The sequence below is a fragment of the Chelonoidis abingdonii genome, chromosome 3 (genome assembly GCF_003597395.2).
Source record: "Chelonoidis abingdonii isolate Lonesome George chromosome 3, CheloAbing_2.0, whole genome shotgun sequence".
NCBI lineage: Eukaryota > Metazoa > Chordata > Testudines > Testudinidae > Chelonoidis > Chelonoidis abingdonii.
The window spans coordinates 86,103,454-86,129,897 of record NC_133771.1 but is presented as its reverse complement, the minus strand read 5'-3'; the positions used below and the strand labels follow the sequence as shown (position 1 = coordinate 86,129,897).

At 40.4% G+C, this 26,444-nt stretch overlaps 1 protein-coding gene across 4 annotated transcripts in view; it reads right to left on the bottom strand.

Annotated features, from left to right (window-relative positions):
- The window catches only part of AFG1L (AFG1 like ATPase), a 151,550-nt gene that overhangs the window by 5,837 nt on the left and 119,269 nt on the right, over positions 1-26,444 (bottom strand). For all 4 annotated transcript variants that reach the window (XM_075063874.1, XM_075063875.1, XM_075063876.1 and 1 more), the window contains 2 exons: positions 23,090-23,160; positions 22,733-22,833 (listed from right to left, as the gene is read on the bottom strand). In XM_075063874.1, coding sequence (XP_074919975.1) covers positions 22,733-22,833; positions 23,090-23,160 — 172 coding nt within the window. The remainder of the gene's footprint in view (positions 1-22,732; positions 22,834-23,089; positions 23,161-26,444) is intronic.

Below are 26,444 nucleotides of genomic sequence, written 5' to 3'. Positions count from 1 at the left end.
GACAAAGAACAGCTGCATCATCTGGATCAGATAAAGCAGGAAAAGTTTAAGGAAGTTGTGGAAGAATTTGTGGATGAAAATTCTGCAGAAGTTATCAAGCTGAAACATTCCAGTTTAACACCAGATCAATCTGACTGAAATACCAGCAAACTGGACATCAATCATATTGCATGCCAGAGCAGATGATGGACAATGCGTACCATGATGTATCCAACGATTAGTGAGTTGGCCATAACCAAATGATTCAGCTAGTGATAACTCCTATTCCAGATCTAGGACTGAAGAGCTCCTGGAATATGCAGAGAAGACTAAATACTTCTGCATTCCAGAATGCATGTAAGGGACACTGGGAAGTGTCCTGGTGGTATGTGAGAAGACTAATAAGCACATATCTATAATTCTGAAGAAACATACAGGTGAGTAACCACTCAGGTCCATTCTAACACATGACCAGACTAAGTATTCTTCTACTGCAGCTCCTAGTTCTAAGGCATTAGTAACCCATATAGGGTGGTTTTGCACTCTACTTCTCAAGTAGTGATTTGGGCTGCCATGTCATTCCATGGACAATCCTTTCAAAGATGGAGGCAAATCTCCCAAACTAAAAGCCAATTAATAAAATAAAAGAAAAAAGTACAAAATATTACATAACTCCAAACCAAACACCCATCCACCAAGGTGAATTGATTTAAATCAAAGTGATTTAAATGAGCAAGCAGAAACCCTTGATTTAAATAATCTATTTTAATCGTGTTTTGTATTTGTATTTCTTATTTTTCTAAAGAAAGGTTGGTTCTCACTGTTTGGTAAAAATTGATACATCTTTTTGTTAATGAGAAGGACACACTATATCCATACATTTTTATTTAAGAAATTATAAAGCTTAACATACAATTATTCAGATTTTGTTTTTTTTAATTGTTAGAAAATAGTGAATGACTTTTTTAATAGATGATAATTTTTTACTTGTGATTTGTGTCATCTTGCATTTGGATGGAAATTGGAATTCAATTAAAAATGCATGAAGCAGCATTTAAAAATTGCTTTTTTACTTGTTAAATAAAACTACTTTAAACATGATGGATACTTTTTTCTTATGTAAGTTTATCAAAACATGTTTCGCATTTAAAATTAAATGATTTTAGGTTGGACATTAGGAAAAACTTCCTAACTGTCAGAGTGGTTAAGCACTGGAATAAATTGCCTAGGGAGGCTGGGGATTTTTAAGAGCAGGTTGGACAAACACCTGTCAGGGATGGTCTAGATCAGAGATGGGCAAACTTTTTGGCCGGAGGGCCACACTGGGGTTGCAAAACTGTATGGAGGGCCGGGTAGGAAAGGCTGTGCCTCCCCAAACAGCCTGCCCCCACCCCTTATCCACCCCCTCCCACTTCCTGCCCCCTGAGTGCCCCCTCAGAACTGCCAGCCCATCCAACCCCCTGCTGCACTTTGTCCCCTAACTGCCCCCTCCTGGGAACCCCTGCCCCTAACCGCCCCTGGACCCCACTCCATATCTAACCCCCCTGCTCCCAGTCCCCTGACTACCCTGATCCCTATCCACACCCTCACCCCCTGACAGGCCCCCCGGGACCCCATGCCTATCCAACCCCCCACATTCCCCATCCCCTGTCCACTCCTAAGATCCAGCCTATCCGAACTAGCCCTGCACCCACTGAACTAAGGCTCTCCCAGTCGGAGCCCGTATGGGCCTAATCCAACCCCCCACATCCCCAAGATCCAGCCCTATGAAACAACTGTTCCCCATCCCCTCCCCGAATCTCTGCCCCATCCAACCGCCACCTGCTCCCTGCCTCTTATCCAACCCCACCTGCTCCCTGTCCCCGGGACCTCCCTCCCCTTATCCAACCCCCTGGCCTCCTTACCATGTCACTCAGAGCATCATGTCTGGCTGCTGCGCCACTTGGCTGGAGCCAGACACGCTGCTGCTCTGCTCGGCAGGAGCATGCCACGCCACGCCGCCACCCCGAGCACTGCCTGTGTGGTGGCGTAGCTGCAGGGGAGGGGGAACAGCACAGGAGGGGCCGCGGGCTAGCCTCCCTGGCCAAGAGCTCAAGGGCTGGGCAGGATGGTCCCGCAGGCCAAATGTTTGCCCACCTCGGGTCTAGATAATTCTTAGTCCTGCCTTGAGTGCAGGGTACTGGACTAGATGACGTCTGAAGGTCCCTGCCAGTTCTATGATTCTATAATTTATTAAATAAAAGAAATGGTTAGTGAATTGAACTAATTGTTTCCGGTCACCACGTCCTTCAAGACTGTAGAACTGGTAGATCTCATCCTCATACACCCCATTTTTATCCATATATTAGAAGAGGAAAACAAGCTTTCCTGCTTTTCAACACCCAGTTAGTTTCTAAACTTTGAATGAACTAGTAATTGAATTGAACTAGTTGAATAAATTGAAATTAAGAAAATATTCTCTCTGAACCTGCTACTGCTGTCAAAAGTTAGCATAGCACATCAACAAATTTTGCTTCCAGGTGCTTAGCGAACAACTTCCATCATGTTGGACTTTCTTTAGCAATTTGGCAGAAAATGTTCTACTGGTATATTTTTAATGTAAATTATTTTAATCGATTATACTAAGTTTGTGATTTAAGATAGGTTGTCATAATCTCACAATTTTAAATAGATGTATTTTTTAAAAGAAAAATGTATTTAACATCAGATTTTTTTATTTTTTTTTAAAAATCATAAATTTTCATCCATCCTGTCACCATCCACTGAGATGTATATCTTCTGACAATAAAAATTACAATTAATTATCTCAGTGGACTCCCATCCTTGGAGACTAAAAAGCATGATAATGCAAATTAAACTTTAATAGAAGACTGAAATAGTTGTAGAACAGACAAAAATAAGGCTAATGTGTTTCAAATCTATAAAGAGCAACAAGGTTTTTTATAAACTAGGGTTAGTTTTTATGTATATCAAGATCTAATATATATACACACACACAGTTTATAGAGAGCTAAAATATACCTCCTAACAATTGCAAAAAGACCTTGAGGTACTTCAGCAATGCAAAAGGTGGGCAATTTAAACAAAGAAATATCCCAAACCAAATAAAGCTAAGGCTAGATGAGCTTGAGCACTCCTCAAGCTTGGAAATAGGTTCTATACGATTGATAAGCTAAACCCATATTCTTGTTTAGAAGCCAAATCTAAGCAATAATGCTTGGTAAATATGTACAGAGAGCACCATGGGAACTGCTATGCAAATCTCCTGAACAGAGAGACCTGGCATCCATATCTGTTTTATCCTGACTGGAATGAGCTTTGACATCACTCCCAAGCTGCATGCCTGCCTAGCTGTAACTGAGATGTAGACAGTAATATCACTTGGCAACAGGAAAAACTAATCACATTAATGTCATATGAAAGACAGACCTGGACAGGCTTTCTAAGAGCAATAGTTTTCTCCACATAAGAACTCTATGATCTTTTCTTTTCCAAATTTGTGTAGAAGGGCATGGACCTAGTAAACAAGCAAAATGGATTTTAATCCTAGTTCCAACAGTGGCTTGTTTTGTTATTTTGGATGAATCACTTAAAGACTTTGGGCCTTACTTTCCCCATCTGTAAACCAGGCATAAGAATAATTACCCAATTTATAAATGCTTTTATGGTACTTTAAAGCTTATCTTTGCACTCCCCAATGTACTGCTGTTCTGGGTAGGCAGCTCCCTCTCTGCTGTGTTTAAACAGTTTGAATTTAAATTAGGTAATATCAGAAGAGGCCAAAAATGCAGCTGTGGGTTAAAGTGACATAGGGCATCCTGATGATACCCCTTTCCCCATTTCATGTCCCTGCTACATGGGCAGCATAGAGGGTGCATGGCATAAGCACCTCTACATTGGTGCCATCCCACTGAAGGATCTCTGGGCCAGTTAAACAAGCTTTATGGCCAGATTACACCTGCACTGGAGGTTCTGGCTGTTCTACTGTAGTAATATTCAGAGGCTCCAGTCAGGACTGGGGACCCATTTTGTTAGTCATTGTACAAACACAAGGAAACATGGCTCCAACCCTTCAGAGCACCTCAAAAGCTTCTTCCCCTCCCATATTGCCAGCTGGTCCTCATCCAGCTGCTGCTCTCTGGCAGGGACTGTGATAGTGTTGGACATACCTGTTGAAGAAATATAAATCTGGATGTGGCCAGCATATCACTGGCAATGGAGCCCATGCATTATCACAGACAATTACACTTCCTTCTGTCATGATTCATGATGGAAGACTAGGTATGGCAAAAACAACTTCTTTTCTTTTTTCAAAATATGAATGAGCCCGTACAAGAATAAACTAGTAAATATTACAGAAACCCAAGTACTACTTGCTACTAAGGAGGCAGTGTTGCCTAATAGAAGGAGACCTCAGTTCTATTCCTGGCTCTGCCACTGGCCTGCTATGTGACCTGGGGGAAAATCACTTCACCTCCCTGTGCCTCATATTCCCACCTGTTAACTCTGTAATGCACTTTGGGCCAGATTTAGGTGCCTAAAGATGCAGGTAGGTGGTTAGTGGGATTTCCAAAAGTGCATATTCAAATCCCACTAGTGTCTACCTGTATCTTTAGGCACGTAAATGCCTTTCAAAATTTGAGATCTATGGATGAAAAGTTTTGTAAAAGAACTGGGTATTATTTTTATAAAGCAGAAATACATTCAACTTCAAAAGAGCAGGAGTACTTGTGGCATCTCAGAGACTAACACATTTATTTGAGCATAAGCTTTCGTGGGCTACAGCCCACTTCATCGGATGCATAGAATGGAACGTATAATGAGGAGATATATATATACACATACAGAGAACATGAACTGTAGCCCACAAAAGCTTATGCTCAAATAAATTTGTTAGTCTCTAAGGTGCCACAAGTACTCCTGTTGTTTTTGCGGATACAGACTAACATACTGCTACTCTGAAACCTGTCATTCAACTTCAAAAGTCTAGTTAAACCTGAGACCCTGCTGGCATTATACTGAGCCCTTCTGCAATACATCTCTTTTGAAGTTTTGCACATTCTGAAAGGCTCCTAATCACTCAACACTGATTAGGTTCTGACTACCATTAATCTACATCTGCAAGACTCAAAGATTGGTGGCAACTGACAGAGAAATGGTGGCTTTCTAAACTTTATAAGTCTGACAGGTTGTATTTTATTTTATTTTATTTTATTTCATAAGCCTTAATATAATGGACTTTTCAAGCCATAATTAGTATTCTGAATTGATATAGCCTTTTCCATGAATAACAGAAGTTGACTGATTTATTGAGTACTGAATGGCACTTTAGTTAGTAAATCTTTGAGTATATTACTCCATCTTTTAAGTTTCAGACAGGATTACTTCATATCAATCCTTCACAAGGTAATGATGATATTCCTTATCCCCTAGCTAAGCAATTAAAAACTTCAACTCTCTTGGATGTATCTGAATAATTTTCCAAATGGGAACAATTAAAATCTACTTTTTGATTGGTTGTGGATTCTTTGGTATTGTCTGAATACCTTTTGTTTTTGTAAAATGCTGATCAAGACTCAAAGAACTTTAAAATGATCAGGAGTCTTCAGGAAACATTTGTCATTTTCAGTTAGCAGTCAGCCATCTCATATGCTAAGCAGACCTTCTGTAATAAACTTTCACAGATAAGGGTCTTATTTGCTGTGGATCTCATTGCTCCTGTGTAAAACATGCAGGTGAGGTAGAATCATGTAGATTTCTGTAATTAACTCTGATGTCAGGCCTCAAGATTTTATCAACAACACACTAATGCAAAATGCATTAGCACTAACACGGGCTACCTCCTGACCAAGAAGCTAGTCCACTTCAGTTTGCCTTACTGAGCTGTTAACTTTATACTTTTTTGTTTCTCTGTCTAGTTAATGCGTGTTCTGCTATCATCATGTGTGTTCAAGTAGGAGATTTATTATGTAGTGTTCTCTGTAGATTGTACTGTTCTCAGGGTTACTCTTCTATTTCCATTATATATTCCTGGTAGAGATACATGGATAGCTAGCTCTTCATTTAGAAAGAGTATAAAACATCCCGCTCAGCAATGACAACACAGTATGTCCTATAGAAAACTTGTTTTTTGTAGATAAAAGATGCCTTACATAAGTTAGGATGAAATGTCCTTTTCTAAACAAAGGGAAATATTATATTGATTGAGGCTGAAGTAGATTACAGGTCCAGCCTTAATGAAATACATAAGACTAGCGGTTGATAATTAAAATACAGAGTGCTAAAAATCATGTACACAACAATACAAATTTAGAATAGATACATTTACTAAAAGTCAAAAACTGTTCAAAACCTAGATGCTTGTGAATTTACATATTGAACAACATAAATCTATAAAGCCATTTCTACAGATTCCAGGGAAATCATTCTTCTGTAAGCAGTTAGGCTGATGATGCACAGAATCAAGACAATACCCTTACAATTATGATTCAAGAGAGAAATAATTGAACTTGGGGCATGACCTGTGATTCAGTTACATGTCTGAGGTTGAAGATGAAGTACATAGATAGCTAAACACTCTGATACCATGGTGAGGAGTATGGTATACAAAATTTAAAACTCAAGCCATGGTTGACAGCTTAAGTGTACCGGACAGCTTTGTGAATTTAAAGGTAAAAGACAGCGATTACATTTTACCTATAGTTACAGTCTGAAGATTTACTTTAAGAAATTTTCGTACTGACTGACATGGGCTATATGGGCTGACTGCTCTTTAAAAGGTCCACAGTGGGGTTTCTTGCACCTTCCACTGAAACCTCTGATATTGGCTGCTTCCAGAGACATGATCCTGCACTAGACAGACCAATGATCTGATCTGGTATGGTGGTTTAAAGATATGGCCCAGGTTATACACATGGTTTGTAGGCAATTGGTTTGCAGTGAAAGAGGAGTTGTGCTTCCAGGAGCAGAAACCATTATAACAGCTACATGCTGCGGTAGTTTTCCAGCAAGGGCAAGGATGGGGAGTAGCTGAACCCGGTTTTGAGACTTGGGGATCAGGAAGGGGGGAAGAGTCTCTAGCCGGAATCTGAGCTGCTAAAGCTCTTGTGGATCTGAAACAAGAACTGATCCATTTGTTTACTTAATGTTTGACAAGTGAAACAGCAAACTGAAAAAGGGAACCATGGTTGCAAAGTGTGAACCAGTAGATCTGGTAAATGCTGGTACAAAGTAAAAGTACAAGGAAGAAAAGGGTGAAGGTGAGCTCTCAAGAGTTTCTATTGGACCTGTTTCAGTGCAGTGTTATACACTTAAATGAGGAACAACAGGGAGTCTAAAAGACTTTCTGGTTAGGATTCAGCTGTTCTCTGAATCCAGCAAAGAAATAGGTTGTACTGTACTGATCCAGCACATGGTTGGTACTGAGAGGAAACCAACCCATTAAAGCACCCACTCCCTGTTTAACAGTAGCAAAGAGACAAGGCATTATAGGCCATTGCGGAAATGTATAGGGAAGGCATAAATAATCAACTTGCAACCAGTCCTTGGGCCCTTGTGTTGGTTAGGAAAAAGGACAGCAGCTCCAGATTTTGTGCTGACTACAGAAAATGAAATGAAGTCACTTTAAAGGATTCTTATCCATTAGCACAAATAGATGATATCCTAGCAGGTTCAATTTGGTTTTCCATAATGGATCTTCAAAGTGGGTATTGGCAAGTGGAATTGAATCGAAAAGCTAAGGAAAAAACTGCTTTCCATAGCAGGTCAAGGCTTATGGGAGTTTATAGTGATAGCTCTTGGTTTGTGCAGTGCATCAAGTATATTTGAGAGGCTAATGGAGAGAGTACTACATGGCATCCCCTCTCAGCCTGTGTGCTATACTTACATGATATCCAGGTGCGCTTTAAAAACATTCACAAATGGTCTGTGATAAGCTGAAGATTGCCAATTTGAAACGGAACCCAAAGAAATTGAGAGTTGTTTCTGGCTACAGAATGAGTGAGTAAGAGCTCTCTATTTTAACATTTGCTTGTTGCATCTGCTTTCATATTAAAGTCTAATCTATTCAAGCTAGAGACTGGGTCTTCCTATAAATATGTACAGCCCCTAGCACAGTGGGGCAATCCTGACTGGAGCCTTTGAGCACTGCTGCGCTACAAACAATAAATATAATGTAAATTACAGTTTGAAGATTACAAGGAGGCAAAACAACTTTCAAACTAAAAACACGGTGGAAACACTTTAAAAGATATGGATCACTTTTTTTTTTTTTTTTTTTACACTTTGCTATAGAATAGTATGTGATCTAGTGGTTCTCCGCCAATATAAGTTATGTTGGTCAAATCACTTAATCCTTGTCCACACTTGGGGCATTAGCATCGACAGTGTGAGCAGTGCACTGTGAGTACCTATCCCACAGTCCAGCTGACACCTTCTGCTGCTAGGTCTTGTGAGAGGGCAGAGCGGATCACGGCGCATCTTGGGACTGGGCTCAATGTCCCATGATGCATTGCTTTGTGTCCAAGCATTCCATGGGCTTCCAGCTTTTTTTCACGCCATATTTCAACGGCCCTTGCTTGTTGTGCATCCCGGCATCTTTGTGAAAAGGGATGGCTCTTGCACAGCTCTCCTGTGCACTGATAACGCACAGGAGATGTCATGGATGGCAGTGCAGTTAATCACATGAGAGCTGCCCTATTGGTGGAGAAGTGGGTGGCAATCGCTGTGTGGAAGCTGGTGACTCCAGACTGCTACCGGTTGCTCGCAAATCAATTTGGAGTCAGGAAGTCAAGCATTGGGGCTGTGTTAATGCAAGTGTGCATGGCAATTAATCGCATCCTGCTATGAAGGACTGTAACTCTGGGAAATGTGCTTGAAATAGTGGACGGCTTTGCAGAAATGCGTTTCCCTAACTGTGGAGGGGTGATAGATGGCACACACATTCCAATTTGACATCAGCCCACCTTGTGACAGAGTACATCAATCAGAAGGTATATTCTCCATGGTGTTGCAGGTGTTTGTGGATCGCTGTGGGCGTTTCACTGACATCAATGTGGGGTAGTCTGGGAAGGTGCATGATGCACAGATTTTCAGGAACACTGGCCTGTATAGAAAGCTACAAGCGGGAACTTTCTTTCCAGACCAGAAGATTACAGTGGGGGATACTGAAAAACCCATAGAGATTTTGGGAGACCCAGTGTATCCCTTACAGACGTGGCTCATGAAACCTTATATGGGAAACCTGGACAGCAGTAGGAAGCAGTTTAACAACAGGCTGAGTAGGTGCTGGATGACAGTAGAATGTGCCTTTGGCAGATTAAAGGCGCTTTGGTGATTATCCTCAATGAGGCTAATATTCCCGTGGTCTAAGCTGCATGTTGTATGTTGCATAATCTTTGTGAAGCTAAGGGGGAAATGTTTGCTCGGGGTGGAGTGTTGACACTTTGTAGTGTAGACAAGGTCTTAGGTCGACATAAACTGCCTTACATCGACATAACTATAGTGTAAACCAAGGCTAAGATGTGCTGGATACATTATATAAGTTAATAGTGCCAGCAGAGGGCAGCATTTGCTATGCATAGGTGAGAGCATCTTTAAAAGGTGCATCAGGCAATATTGAGAGCAGCTAGAATATGTTCTAATCCTTAAGAATAAGGAGAACTTTCCTATATCTAGAAGGTATACTTCTATCTATTTAATTTATACTAGACTAAGACTGAAGAGTCACAGTTGTTGCAGTTATCAATTTTAAAGCAAGGCCAAATGTAACTAAAATAGAATGGAAGAAAAAGCAGAGGCAAAGAGAGACTTTCCACGCAGTCATGAAAAACTTCATGCGTCTTCAGTCTCAAGAGATATTTTATTTGCACTTTCACAATTTTCAGTTGGCAAATTTGAGAATTTTATATCTAATTAGTATCTGTGCTTTTAAAATAAATGAGGGAGAAATGTTTATTTGGCCTCTCTATATATTTACATTATCATAGCTCTTTGATTGACCAAATGTGTAAGGAAGGAAAGATGTTGTTTTTTAACGTTTTGTTAATTTCAAGGCATCTGGTCTAATCCAGCTGAAAGTCTTCTAAAATCTGGTAATTAGTGATAATTATAGGTGCTATTTAATTGTCAGGATCCTGTTCCTTAGACTCCATTTTAAATGCAACCTTTCTGTTTACATACTAGCTATGTGATCTATAGCACTTTGCAAACATTTTGTGTATAATATCGCACTTTGTGTGGTATATAGCAGTGGTTCTCAAATTTGGGCCGCTGCTTGTTCAGGGAAAGCCCCTGGTGGCCTGGGCTGGTTTGTTTACCTGCCACGTCTGCAGGTTTGGCCAATCATGGCTCCCACTGGCTGCGGTTTGCTGCTCCAGGCCAATGGGGGTGGCGGGAAGCCACGGCCAGCACTTCCGTAGGACTGCGCCGCTTCCTGCAGCCCCCAGAGGCCTGGTGCGGAGAACCACAGCCAGTGGAAGGCGTGATTGCCCAAACCTGCGGATGCGTCAGGTAAACAAACTGGCCTGGCCCGCTAGGGGCTTTCCCTGAACAAGCGGCGGCCCAAGTTTGAGAACCACTGGTATATAGTACCTGACATAACTCAACTTTGTAACACTCTTGTCATGTAGCTAAGTTTATTCTTCACATAGAGGTGTAGTGACAGAGAGAGAGAGAGAGAGAGATTAAGTGACCTATCCAAGGGCACAGAGCATATAAAGAGGTCAATGTCACCATTAGAACTCATGATCACCACCTCTCTGAGGTACCTCAAACTAATTAAGTCTGTTTGTTTATCCAGAGCCTGGAACAGAAGAGGATGTTGAAGAATAGATGTTTTATAAAAACAGACAGCTATATTCTGTAACGTCAGAGGACACTGAGAAATGTCTTGGAACAAAGAAAAATGAAATTATGGTATCAGTTCCAAATGGTAGACGATTATGTGCAGGTCATGGCCAGTTCTGAACTATCAGCATGAATCTTTGGTGGGTCTGAAGAAAGGTTGCTATACATCATGATTTTTTTAAAGTATCCAAATAGGTTAAACCTCTTTCATCCTGCTTTGTTATAAATTATGTTCTTGAATGCTGTCACAGGAACCAATAAACCAAATAATTAATTGTATGTGTTTGTCTTATCTTTCTGCTTTCATGATCCTATGTTAGTTGATCATAACTGAGAATTCTACCTATTTCAGTACTTGTATCATTACAGATTGAATTGTCCCTGAGTTTACCTAAGACCCAAATTTATGACATACTGCCATGGAGAACAAGTCTGACTTTGTGCTCAGGCAGTAAATAATAACTTGTTTCTACAACTTATGCAAGAGAGTTTGTCCTCTCACACATCCTCTCCAGCATAAACCCATCGAAGAGTTCTGGCACTCTGGAACATGCAAGGGCTCTAGTAGGTTTGAGAAAAATCTGTAATGTGTTAAGTTCATTGCTGTGCTTTTGTGCCAAGGAGATGATCACGTATCAGACCATATCAGTTGGCATATTCTTGTATGGGAAAACTCCACCTGATATCTTCTGAGCAGCAACATTACAGTGCAATCAATAAGGATTTCCAAGGACAACTGATACTCTCTGCTACTCTCACTTATTTTTCCGGTCCTAAATTATGTTATGTTGTTGGACATGATAAACCAAGGATAAATGAGAAAAAGACTTAATTGATTAATATTCTGTGTAATGCTTTGAGGACCTCACAGGGAAGGTGCTATAGATGCAAAGATGTGTACCCCACACTATTTTATTTTAGGTAAGACAACATCAGAGATAGATTAGATAGAAAATTATCAGTGGCAATGGTAGCTACTTTCTGTTATAAAACCATGTTTTCAGTTGCTTATAAGTATACTATAAGCAAAGTTTGGCCTGAAATTTTCCATACTGTATGGCTGCCTCAAGCTGAATTTTTTTGGAAAGTTTCAGCCTAAAACTATTCTGCTATTTGAGAATGAAGCTAAGAAAAAAAAAATATTGTTCTGCCCATGTTAAATGTTTATAACTGTTTCATTGAGAAGTTCTAGTGCCGCCATGCTTTGAAACAGTGACATGTCCGTATGTCTTGCGCTGTTTCTGTGAAAATCTGACCAAATATGATTAAATGATACGTCTCTGAAAATAACAGTTCATACATGCTCAGCAGACCATATATACTGAGCATACTTCCATCTTCACACAGCTTGTGTGTGTGACTGGACTGTGCACACTGTCAGAGTGACTGAGCATGCTCCACTCTAGGACTGCAGGAACAGAACAAGACTTTTCTTGCATTTGCTTCTCCTGATTGGAGAGCACTGCTGTGGTGAGAGGCACCAGAACAGAGAGTAGGGAGACTCTCTGGCCACGTCTACACTAAGGGGACTCTAGCAGTATATCCACAGGGCTACGTTATGCTGGCATAACCCCATAGTGAATATGCAGCCTACAGTGATGGAAGGATTTTTCCCATTGCTGTAGGGACTCTGCCTCCTCAAGTGACAATAGCTGGGTTGACAGAAGCATTCTTCCATGGACCAAGCTGCACTGACACAGGGGTTAGGCTGGCATAATTACAGCTCTGGGATGTGGATTTGTCACTCTCCTGAGCACCGTGGCTAAGTTGACCTAAGTTTTAGGCTTGGTCTACACTACAGAGTTAGGTTGACGCAAGGAGCTCGCAGCTGGGAGCTTGGCTTTGGCAGGAAGCTGAGAGCCTGGAGGGGGGGCAGCTGGGCTCCAGGCAGCAGGTAGCCAAGAGCCTGAGGGGACAGCTGGTCTTCTGGCACTGCGGAGCTGAGACTCTAGGGGCAGCTGGACACTAGAACTGGATGCAGTATTCCCATGTCTGTCTCACCAGTGCCATTTGCAGAGATAAAATAACTTCCCTATGCAGCCCAGGATCACATTAGTCCCTTTTGCCACAGCATGACACTGGGCTCTCTTGTTGAGTTGCTTGTCCACTATGACCCCCAGATCCTTTTCAGAGTCACTGCTTTCCAGGATACAGTTGCCCAGTCTACAGATATGTTCTGCATTCCTCGTTCTTAGATGTATAACTTTGCATTTGGATGTATTAAAACAGTTTATTTGAATGTATTTGAATATAGTCAAATACAAAGTTGTATTTCTAGGAAAGCAGAATGCAGTGACACAGAACACTCTATGGATAGGTCAACATTGCAGTAAAAGACCCGCAGCTGGCCCAGGTCAGCTGACTCAGTCTCGCCAGCCTCGGACTGCAGGGCTATAAATCTGCAGTGTAGTCGTTAGAGCTTGGACTGGAGCCTAGGCTCAGGGACCCTACAAGGGAGGAGGGCACCCGAGCCCAAGCCCCAGCCTGAGCTCTAACATCGAGACTGCAATTCTATAGCTCCACAGCTCAAGCCTGGCAAGCCTGATTCAAGTGACCTGGGCCAGCCACGACTGTGCTGTGGTTGGTTCATCACAGTTTAGATATACCCTTTCTGACTGTCCTGTCTTTATTATTTTCCACTCTGCCAATCTTTAAGTCACCTGCACATTTTATCATGACTGATTTTATATTTACTTCCAGATCATTGATGAAAACGTTGAATAGCATCAGGCCTGGTACCAATCCCTGTGGAATCTCACTGAAAACACCCACATTTGATTTTGATTCCTCATTGACAACTACTTTTGAGATATGTCATTTAGACAGTTCTTAACCCACTTAGCATGTGCTTTACTGATAGTATACAGTGCTAATTTTTTATTCAGAATGTCATGCAGTACTAAGTCAAACCACCTTACAAAAATCAATTACATCCACCGTTACCTTTATCAACCACATTTATAATCTCATTGAAAAATGAAATCACGTTTGTTTGACAAGATCTAGTTCCGAGATACCATGCTGACTGGCATTAATTATACTCATTCTTTATTGCACCATTTCATTCTTTAAGCACCAGGCATACATACAATTAGTTGGGACTGTCCTGTTTGCCCATATTGAATATATTAAGTCAGAATCTTTGATCCCTAGGCAACCACCAATATTCAGGCCAGTCATTAATTAATCTTTTTCTAGAAGATATGATCCAGGAATTATTTTGGAAAAGTTCCATGGCCTGGTGTTATACAGGAGCTTAGAGCAAAATGATCACAGTGATCCCTTCTGGTCTTGGAATCTATGATTCCATAATACTGAGGCTCAAAATAGTTACCATGTAATGCAAGTTGTCTTCTTTGTTCAGCCCCTGCTCCAGCAAGAATGTGGCCTGATGTTCCACAAAACCCAAACTTTCAGCTTCACTCCAGTCACACAGGCAACGGTTCACCCCCCAATATTTTCTGTTTTCTGCCTTCTCTCAGCAGAAGGAAGGATCTCTGAGAAGCTCATTTGGACTTTCAGCTTGTTCAGCTCTATTCCAAGATCCCTGAAGGCTTCTATAATCTGTGTAGTTCCACACAGCCAAGCTAAATATGAGTCAACAGTGAAACACTGTTGCAAAAAAAGCAAACAGCATTCCGGGATGTATCAGCAGGAGCGCTATCAGCAAGAAACAAGAAATAATTCTTCCGCTCTACTCCATGCTGATAAGGTCACAACTGGAGTATTACATCCAGTTTTGGGCACCACATTTCAGGAAATACACCGCTACCTCAATATAACACGATCCGATATAACACAAATTTGGATATAACGCAATAAAGCAGTGCTCCCGGGGGGCAGGGCTGCACACTCTGGTGGATCAAAGCAAGTTCAATATAACAAGGTTTTACCTGTAATGCGGTAAGATTTTTTGGCTCCCGAGGACAGTGTTATACTGAGGTAGAGATGTATGTGGACAAATTGGAGAAAGTCCAGAGCAGAGTAACAAAAATGAATAAAGGTCTAGAAAACCTGACCTATGAGGAAAAATTGAAAAAACTTGGGTTTGCTTAGTGTGGAGAAGAGAAGACTGAGGAGTGACATGAGTTTTCAACTACATAAAAGATTGTTACAAGGAGGATGGTGAAAAATTGTTCTCCTTAACCTCTGAGAATAGGACAAGAAGCAATGAGCTTAAATTACAGCAAGGAAGCTTTAGGTTGAACATTAGGAAAAGCTTCTTAACTGTCATTGTCGTTAAGCACTGGAACAAATTGCCTAGAGAGGTTGAGAAATCTCCATTATTCGAGGTTTTTAAGAACATGTTAGACAGACACCTGCCAGGGATGGTCTAGTTATTACTTATCCTGCCTTGAGTGCAGGGGACTGGACTAGATGACCTACTGAGTTCCCTTCCAGTCCTACACTTCTATGATTTTATGATTTCATGTAACTGGTCCCAATGTGCATCACCACCAGTGGACACTTGCCAGACAACTTCATAATCCAGTCTCATCCTTCAATTAATCTTGTATATTTGCTCCAGGAAGACAGTGTATTGTCCTGCTGTCCTAGTGTCCCTTGCTGAATTTTCTGAACATTCTTGTTAATATGGTGTTGCTGGCAATGATCACTTGCCTTCTTAGGATGGCTGAAGAATCTCTCTTGGTAGTTTGTTTCATACAGTACATATGTCCCTTGTGACTTTCTATTCTGTTCCTTGCTGGTTGACTCCTTGAGATTTCACAGTGATTCAATGCTTCCAGTTGGGATGGTTGCCCCTTAGTTCTCTTTCCCCTCTTGGTCATAAATTGCCAGTCCAGTTTGGTTTCTGCTCTCTTTGGCTCCCTTATCACTGAGCCTTCTTCTTGTGGTGTCTATGGTAATGATTTCTAGATCTGATTGTCTAATAAGTCTTCATTTTCTCACTCCAAACACATATCTTCTCCTCCAGTATGGCTATCAATTTGCACTTCATACACCAGAAATTTCTTCCATTTACCAGCAAAAGGAAAAGAGCACATCCAAGGCAAGTAACAACAGGTATTTCCTCACTGTCCATATCGACTACCTGGTGTACAGCCATACCTAAACAGAAGGAACCACATTCTGTCCTGTGAACTCTCTCTGAAACTCCTCTGTTCGCCTAGCAACTGACCTTTTGTTTCGCTGCTTATCTCCATCCCCTCACTGACAGGGAGGGATTAACCACACAGACTTCGAATACTAAGTTGGATTCGAAGACCCATGATCCCAGCCACACAGTCCTTACAGGGCCAAACCAAACAGATCTCTCTGGCCAATTCAGGGGCTTCAAACCCTAGCCTCACAGTCCTTACTAAGACAAACAGACCACACACACAACCCACTATGTCCATTTTCCTCCAAGCACAGGATCTGCAGATCCTCCCTCAAAAACTCTCGTTTGCCACTCTTATTCACCTGCATGTTCTTAGTGCTCATTGTCCTGGTGTGCAGGCCGGAGGAGAAAGCAGCCTAACTTAAATGTGAAGGGTGAGGAGCAGTGTAATGAGGGAGGTGGGAGAGATGTGATGCGAGAAACAAGGGCAAGAACTGGTGCAGAAGTGGTAATAGGGACAGGGGTGATCAGAGGAGAGGAGCCCAGGATTCCTGAGTCTCAGCATGCTCCTGCAGTCTAGCAAACAGCTGTAAAACTGAATGGCAGAATGTCTCTCTTACCCCTCTAGTGGCACAGGGAGGACAACAGCCATTAGGTCAAGTGGTAGAGGTTTTTGCTGCGGATCTAAAGGTCCCAACCCACTGATGACTGAGGTGGGAGATTAATATGGTGCCACATAATGGAACGTCTGTGTTTTTAGTTTGCTTTTTAAAAAAACCTAGGAAATTACATATGAAAATAACTTGGTCAAAAGAAGATTATTAAGGTTTCAATATCAAGCAGTCAAAAATTAGGAAATGCCAAAAGTAATGCTCCTCCCAGTCTTCTGCCACCTCCACTTCCCTGTTCCTTACCCATAAGCTCCACTTCCCAGATCCCAACCCTGATCCTTTGTAATTCATAATGGCAATGAGGTGAAGTGGATTCTCTGAGCAGTTTCACTTATTGTTAAGAGGAGGAGAAGTGGGAACAAAAGTCAAAATTAAAGTCAGAATTGGAACTTTCCCTGAGCACTGTCAGTATCAGCTGTTCAGGTTTTTATTTTGAACTACAACCTCATTAACTGATTTTTCACATATTTATTGTAAAAATTAACTCTCAATGCTCTGAATTTTAAATGTATAACTTTTCTTGTTACTGTTGTTTTAAATTACTATACAGGGACTTATGACTGTAAGATCATTTTTATATGGAAAGTTTCCTACGTTCACTTTTGCTTTTATTAAACAAATGTCTACCACTAGGCCTGCCTTTGTCCATCCACTGTAAAAAAAAAAAATCACAGAAGAAAGGTCCTAGGGAAGAGACTGGTGGCATTTCCCTTAAATCACTCTATGGGAAGACAGAAGTTTGAACCTTGGAGAAACAAAAAAGAGGTTCCACACCAGAATTTTTAGGCCCCCCTGAGATCCACATGGATCTTAGGGAGATGGGCAGGAGGCCAGTACCTTTGGCAGGAACTCAGGGTTTCCCTATCCATTACCCAATGGTTTCTAGGCTGCATAACTCATCCTGATTTTCCCAACTCAGCCCCCAATAATGGAGGTCCTACAGTACACAGGGAACCACAAAAAACTCAGTAGAGCCTTGGTTAACTCAAAAATCAACCATCAAACTTTCCACAGAAAACTCATAGGCACTGGCCTTGATTGGGGATCAGTGAATAAAAAAAATCCGGAGTTTATAAACCAAATAGTTTTTGAGATATTACATTAAAAATGTTAGACCTTTTCTGAAAATTAAAACCCCTCTCTTTTTAATTCCTATGTCTGAAGCACTTTGTGCAATTAATCACATACCTCCTCAGAATATTATCCTCTCTCAGGAAACTGAATAGAAAGGCATTATTTTTGTGTTTTGTTCTTCATGAAAGTGTATGTAAAAAAACCAACCAAACAAAGTATATGGAGTTTGCTACCGTAGCGCTCTAATAAACAACAAAGTTCAAAGATATTATTTTACTGAAGTGTATTTCTTATTAGAAGTATTTTCATGTCATCCCTACTTCATTGCTCTAGGAGTAAGAAAGCTGTTTGGTATGTTGTTCAGTTTCTCATCTCAAAAGAGAAAAAGTTTTTTATTTCACACAAAAAGGAAAAGTTTGTGTCTTTCTGGAGGTATGTAAAAAACACATTGAAAATTGTCAAGATCTGAGGTCTGGAAAACTTGCCTTACAATAAGAGACTAAAGGAAATCAGTCTAACTAGATTATTGAACAGAAGGTCAAGAGGCTTGATCAGTCTTTAGGCATCAGCACACTAGAGGACTCTAATCTAGCAGATGGATGTGTAACAAAAGCCAGTGGCTGGAGCTGAAGTCAGCAAAGTTCAAATTAGAAACAAGGCACAAAATTTTAACAGGATAAACCACCACTGGCACAGATTTCCAAAGGATGTAATAAAATTCTCCATCATTTGGAGTTTTTAAATCAGAATTGGCTGACTTTCTAAAAAGAAAAAGTGGGTGAGGTAACATCTTTTACTGGACCAAGAGACAAGCTTTTGAGCTACATAGTCGCTCTACTTCAACCACAAATTGTTGGACTAGATTCAGGAGTTCTGAGTGAAGTTTATAGGTTGTGTAATTCAGGAGGCCAGACTAGATGATCATAAGAGATCCTTCTGGGATTGAAACCAGTGGATTTAAGGTAAAGTTGCCTGGCTTCACATTTTGATTCTGGTTTTGTCAGATAGAAGTGAATCACAGTCTCTGAAATCTAATGCTTTTGGTTTGCTGAGACGGATCAAACCAGAGCTGGCAGGTTTTGCAAATCTTATTACTATGTTTCATCCAATAATTTGTGTCATAACACAAACAACCTGAATAATTAAACAGTAGTATGATAACATGTTACTTTTCATATATTTGAGTAAACTGTGTCATCCTGACACAGAAGAAAGATAGGGAAGTTTGGTTATATAAAAATATCAAGAGGGCAACTTGATTTTAAAAAAATATAATTAGTTCATACTACAAAATTAGAGAAGAAACAGGGTTGGGTCCAGCACAGTATATTGTGACACAAGGACTCATTGGTACCAGCTGGCAAAGAGTTCAATGTTCTACAACAGCAACTCCTATCAGCTTGACAAACTGACTACACCTAACACACTGCTTCCATAGTATTTAGGTCATGTGAGGTGTGTAATAAATAGGCCATGTGAAGTGTCTATTACAAGTGTAAGTCATGTAGATCCTCAATCATTGCAAGATGATTGTAAGGATATTTAAGAAGTTATGTATATGTACTGAAAATATGTTTTAGAGTCTGTGTCCCGGGCATGGTTGACAAACAGGTTTTGTCAGACAAAGGGATGTACATTCACCTGTTGCCTAGCTTCACATGTAGATTAAGCATCGTAAACCACCATGATGGAAGTCTGTTTTGCATGTGGAGTCAACACCAGTATGTGAAAACAACGTGGAGCCAGCACACCAAGAAAGGAACCACAGGACTCACCCTGACTCTGGAGAAAAAACAATGAGTTCTGGGTAATGTAAGGAGAAGCAAGGACATTTTGTTATCTTGCACTGAGGAAGTAAATGGACAGTGTGTTTACACTCATGAAAACAGGATCTCAATAAAGATTTGGTTGAATGCATTGAAAAAGGCTTAAGGGTGCAATAAACTTATTTAGACAAAAGGTTAGACTGCTAAGCTAAGTTTAGCTTCGAAGAAGCACATTTTACTTTTGCTTTATATGTAACCATTTCTCTTTCCATTATCCTTGTTCACTATCTCTTAAATCTTAGCCTTTGATAATAACCTTGTGATTGTTTTCACTATAACTATATCTCAGTGCTGTGATATTATAAAGGACTTGATCCAGAGTTGTACCAGTCAAGTTATATGTATATTGTTCTCTTGGGGACAAGAAAACTGGTAATTCCTGTGGGTATCAAGTGACACGGGCTGCATACTAAAAGGGAGTGCTTTCAGAGGGGGCCAGGAGCTGGGGTGCGCCTGTTGCTAACCTGCAAGACAAAGTAAGGGCTGGCAGGACCCTGAGGAGATTGTTTGGGTGGTTAATGGGCTGGTGGGGTCAGGGAGCTGACATCCAGTTAAGCACATGCAAATCTTCCTCTCACCAGAGGCAGGGAAGTAACAAGGTGACTCTCAGTCCCTGAGAATGTGTCACATCTATCTACAACTTCTGGAATGTAGAAATCCCAGAAGACCATGAATGCTGGCTCTGGGCAGGCCAATCTTTTTAGGCTGAAGGTCAATTTGTTGCACAACTCCCTGTTTTTTCTTCAGCCCCCAAAATGTTTCACACTGGGAAAGACTGCACAGCGTCAGTGAGAAGTTATGTAAGTCTAGGCCAGGCATTATTTTTCCCTTGGTTGGGAGTGCCGAAAGCATCAGGCCAGTGAGTGAAAGTCTTTTAAGTAAAGCACAAGAGTTCCAGAAATTCTTCTGCATCTCCTCTATCCCAAAAGCAGACAGTTACATAACACATCACCCATTTTTATTTGTAATGATGGTTCTCTAACAACTCATCACTGCCTTGGGAGCTCTCTCCTACCGATACTACTAGAAGAGTTCATGAGTTGCCACCACCCTCCCTGCTCCCCAGCTCCTCCTTTAGCCTTTTTTTTACGTGAGAGGGTTTGGTTTTGGGATATCTGGTCCCTTTATTCTTGCTGGTTCAGTTCCCGTATGCAGCAGTCACCCAGAAAGAGCCACAACCCCTTTAAATTTCTTTTCCCAGTCAGTCCCATCTAGGACTTAAAAATAGTTTAGAAGCAGGCTCATTAAGACCCAGGTAGTCATATGGTGATTGGGGGAAGGGAGACAGATTCCATCTCTGAGCAAGGATGCTTGTGGGATATCCAATTCTGTATTCTGCAATTCCTTGCCCAGCCATTCAAATCTCCTCCTTCATGCTCACTGAGTGTCAATTTCTCTCCCCAACTCCAAGTCCCTCCCTCTCCCCTGTCCCAGTCTCCTTACCCAACCAGTTCCCACCTCCATCCCATTCCTCATCTGATCCATCTTACTCCTTGTCCCAATCTCCTTGTCTAGCCAGTCCCAGTTTTCCCATCACACCCCAACTCCTTGCCAAATCTGTCTCTCCTCACCCACTGCCCAATTCCTGGAACTAGGAACTAGTTCCAGTCTCCTTGCCCAGCAATCCCAGTCTTCTTGTTGCTCCTCCCCCAGTTCCTTGTCCAATCTTTGTGTTCTGCACCCCAGCCAACTGCTCCCAGTCTCTCCTCCTCTCATTTCCTTCACTGGTTCCTAGTCCCAGCCTCCTTTCTCCTGGGTCTGAGCCTTCTTGTCCAGCCAGTTCCAGTCTTCCCAATTCCAACTTCCAGTCAGTTTCTCTCCTCTTCTCCAAGCCCAGACTCCTTGTCCCAGTCTACGCCTTTCCCTCCCACACTGGTCTGGCTTTTCCCCCCAAGTATTCAAATCAGATGGCTTCCTCCACCTGGCTGCCTGGGTGCCAGCAGGGTAGCGATTGAGAGCACAGGAGTGACAGGTTCCCTGCACTCACTTACAATGCCTTGTCCCACTCAGGCTTGGAGCAGCTGGGAGCAACCCTTACAAGGAAGGTCCTTCTGAGCCCCTGGGCCTCTCTGGCCAGGAGTGTGCTCAGTTGCTCTGTGGGGATGGCTCACATACAGTCTAGTCAGCACTATGAGGGGATGGAGCATGCTCAGTAAGGAAGTTCAGAGATTTTAGTTGTTAAGCTCTAGCAAGTCTCTACTGAGCATGTGTGAACTGTGATTTTTCAAAGGCTTATAACTTGGTCAAATTCAGGTGGATTTTCACCGGATTAGCAAAAAGTAGATCTCTGACATAAAGACAACCCCTCTACCAAATGTCAAGTTCCTGCTCCACAGCCTGGGGGCACAACATCATTTAACAGAAAAGATCTCCATTTTTAATACGGGCAAAATAACCCATTTTTCCCTGGCCTCATTCCCAGAAATGACTGAACCATTTTGTCTGAAATGTTCTAGTTCAGCTTGAAGCAAACACCCAACATGGGAAATTTCAACCCAAATGGTTAAAGTTTGCCATAGTTATAAACACCTGAAAACAGGGTCTAATAACAACAAGTGTTTGGTATCAGTAATAATAGGCAGTGCTACCACAGTTATGTAACTGGCTAATGTTATAATTTTAGAGGCCAGCTGATAAATTATCACTGCACTAGACTTTTACCTCTGGAGACCTATCATCAAACCTGTGTTAGGTCATGTCTGAACAAGGGCTTCATGGAACATATTTAACTTAGGACTACATCACATAACTAGCAGAAAACTTGGTATTATTCATCATCACTGGAAATCTTTGCTCAGAAGAGGCGCAGAACTGAATAGCAGGCGATGACAGAGATGTGCAATGATAGTTGTGTGGAGAAGCTTGCACCTGTCTTATGCTTTGCAGTGCCATCAAACCCTCACTTGAATGAGCATCAAGTTTACCCAAAATTTTAAAAACAACATTATAATTTTGTTTACACGTGGACGTGTTTTGAGTTTTAATATTCAAGCAATAAAACTAATTATCCTAGCCACATAATTCTATTTAGATTTTTAACTATATTCTAGATTGCCTTCAAGAGATTATTATTGCACCATTATCCGTAAGGAAACATTTACTGCTCTTCATAGGAGTTCACCTCTTTTTTCTTTTGAATTCACATCTTTTTTTGTAAGTTTTAAAAACTGTCTTTGGGCTACCTGGGGCTGGAAAAATACCAACTTTAAAAAAAACACCTAGCAACTGTGAAAAGACTCAGTGTTAAACTGATCTAGATTTGACTGGGTACTCACTCTGTCACATAGCTCTTCAAATGTGAAGTCTGCAATGGTTCCACAAGCTTTATTCAGCTTCAGCTCTCTGCCTTGCACTTTTAGAATCCTTGGTCTAGTTACTATGGGAACATGAACAAAGACTCAATCTTGTCTGGATAATTACTATAAAATTCATCTCTTACAGATAGGAAATGCATGGCTTGATGAATAATAGCACATGATTCAACACATAAATTAGACAAAATGCTGATACAATGACTGCCACTTGAGTGTGGCATCAACCCATATACAGCAATGGAACTTATTAATTGGTCAGTGGAGATTGGGCATTGTGTTCTAAATGTATTCTCTTTCAAGAGAAATTAACTTACGTACAATCATTTTGTTTCTGAGCCAGCTCATCAAACAACTTATCCATGACAGCCTCCACATCAGCTTCACTTGTGCTACAGTGAAAAGAATAATAGAATATGAAATTAATAACACTTGAAGCCAACATCAAACAGCTGCCTGAGCCTGCTTAGCTTTTTGCCCATAAAAAACAGAGAACAGGATGTTATGCTCTAAATACAAACATTAGATTTAGAATACACTTAAAAGCAGAGAATATTAACTCTCAGGTAGATGATTCTATCTTATTTGCATACACTGAAAGACTTCTGTGTTTTGAGCTGTTTCCAGTAATGAGGCAATACTGGCAAAGCAAATCCATTAACACTATGTGTACACAATAAGAAAGAAAGGCTTCTGGCTCTATCCTGCATGCAAAATAAGAGCAAATAGACAAGGCAAGGCAAAGCAGTCAAGCATCTGAAGATGTATCCTTTGAAATCTCTGAGACTTTCTGAAATTAAATATTGAAATGCCTTTTTAAAAAAAATCAAGTCAAACTGACTGTGCTCATCAAACATTTTCGAGTTAAAGTATCAGCTTTGAAATACCAATCTGATCAATCAACACATCAATAAATGTATCAGATTTCTTCCATTATTTGGGGAAGATCAGCTATAAACAGCAAAACTTCACACAAAATTTCCTTGTGGAGCACACAAATAAACTTTTTGATTATCTGGTGGCCACCATGAGTATTAAGAAATCTGTACAATCACAGAATATTTTCTATTTTAATTAGAAGACACTATATGGTTTACAGAGTCCAAATTTAAAAGTGTCATAGTTTCTGTGGCCTTTTTTCTCACTTGACTGAGCATATTATTGACACTTCTCCTTGAAAAACAGAGTATGAAAACTGGTAATAGTAACAAAAAACTATTGTATATCATCAAGCAAAACTTAAGTATACAATACTTCATCCAAATTCACTGATGTGTCAGTGAATTTACTATTGGTGTGGAAGTTCACCTTTAAGAAGGTGTAAGACACAATGAAGTTTCACAATGAAGCATAGCTGTAGGCCTTTCTTAATTGACAAATGATGATCTATCATGTCATACTACTATTCTCTCGTTTACTATGCCATAAACACTTTAACTACAATTAACATTGAAACTAATTAAAATCAACTGAGTTAATTTCCAAGAGGAAATTTAACTACAAATAATCTTGTAGGTTTACAACACAAAGTTGTCCAGCATTTCTGGGACAGAGGTGGGTGGCAGCGGGGAAACAAAACTGCATCATGAAGTAAAAAGTCAGTCTGAAGTGCTAGGAATGTTATATTTTTCAGTGATACCTTTTGCAAGTGCCGTTTCAAAGAGTAACGCTTTTAAAAACCAAATCTTCTAAATGGAAAGTTGTGCTGGCGTAACAGTATAACTTTCTTTAATTCATATTAGAATCTCTAATTAATAGTATTATTTCTGTGGCACATTATTGCAATGAAATGACATTAGGAAGGAAGTAGTTCAATCAGAAACAAACCAGAAAAGAGTTAAGAATATTAAAAATTATGACAAATATTTGACTTGAGGGCTACAATGAGCAGGAAGTGCATGACTACAGTTTTTTTAGGTGGATATTTCATTCCTAAAATTCCATACAATTCCTGAGAAGATTTGTTTTGGAAGCTGAGTGTGAGACCAAGGAAGTTTACTTCAATCATCACTCTCATAACTTTGATTATTATATGCACAGTCTGTTTGAAGAGGAGTGGACAACAGTTTTAGCCACATTTCTTTACATATTTAAAATAATAGACTACGTAGATTATGAAGGAAGAAGAGGATTGTGTTTTATAAAATAATTCTAAGTGATAATACTATATGCATATTATATAGGAGTCCTAATGATTGCCTTAAATAGAAAATGGAATCGTGTCAGAGCACACCTAGAGGAGTCATGTTTCATGTTAAACTCAGTTTTGCAGCCACTGTAGACAGGGACTAGCTGCGTTTAACGTTGCAGTAGTTGGTCACGGGTAAACCCTGCTTGAGCCAATAGAAATGTAATTGTAGTAGGGATGTCAAGTGATTAAAAAAAATTAATCACAATTAGTCGCATGATCAAAAAAATACTTGTGACTAATTGTGCGATTAATCGCACTGTTAAATAATAATAGAATACCATTTATTTAAATATTTTTGGATGTTTTCTACATTTTCAAATATATTGATTTCAATTACAACAAAGAATACAAAGTGTACAGTGCTCACTTTTTATTTATTTTTGATTACAAGTATTTGCACTGTAAAAAAAAGAAAGAAATTGTATTTTTCAATTCACCTAATAAAAGTACTCTAGTGCAATCTCTGTATCATGAAAGTTGAACTTAAAAATGTAGAATTATGTTAAAAAAACCCTTCATTCAAATATTAAACAAAGTAAAATTTTAGAGCCTGCAAGTCCACTCAGTCCTACTTCTTGTTCAGCCAATCACACAGATGAACAAATTTGTTTACATTTGAAGGATATAATGCTGCCCGCTTCTGGTTTATAAGGTCCCCTGAAAGTGAGAACAGGTGTTCTCATGATACTGTTGTAGTCAGCATCCCAAGATATTTATATGCCAGATGCGCTAAAGGTTCATATATCCCTTGATGCTTCAACCACCATTCCAGAGGACATGGGTCCATGCTGATGATGGGTTCTGCTTGATAACAATCCAATGCACTGCAGACCGACATATGTTCATTTTCATTATCTGAGTCAGATGCCACCAGCACAAGGTTGATTTTCTTTTTTGGTGGTTTGGGTTCTGTAGTTTCCACATTGGAGTTTTATTTTTTTAAGACTTCTGAAAGCATGCTCCACATCTCGTCCCTCTCAAATTTTGGAAGACACTTCAGATTCTTAAACTTGGGGTACAGTGCTGTAGCTATCTTTAGAAATCTCAGTTCTGCAGTTAGTGTTCTTAAAATGAACATGTGCTGGGTCATCACCTGAGACTGCTATAACATGAAATACATGGCAGAAAGCAGGTAAAACAGAGTAGGGGACATACAATTCTCCCCCAAGGAGTTCAGTTACAAATTTAATTAATGCATTTTTTTTTAATGAGCTTCATCAGCACGGAAGTATGTCCTCTGGAATGGTGGCTGAAGCATGAAAGGGTATATGAATGTTCAGTATATCTGGCATGTAAATACCATCCAATGCCGGCTACAAAAGTGCCATGCAAATGCTTCTTCTCACTTTTTGGTGACATTGTAAAAAAGAAGTGGGCAGCGTTATCTCCTGTAAATGTAAACAAACTTGTTTGTCTTAGCGATTGGCTGATCAAGAAGTAGTGACTGAGTGGACTTGTAGGCTCTGAAGTTTTACATTGTTTTGT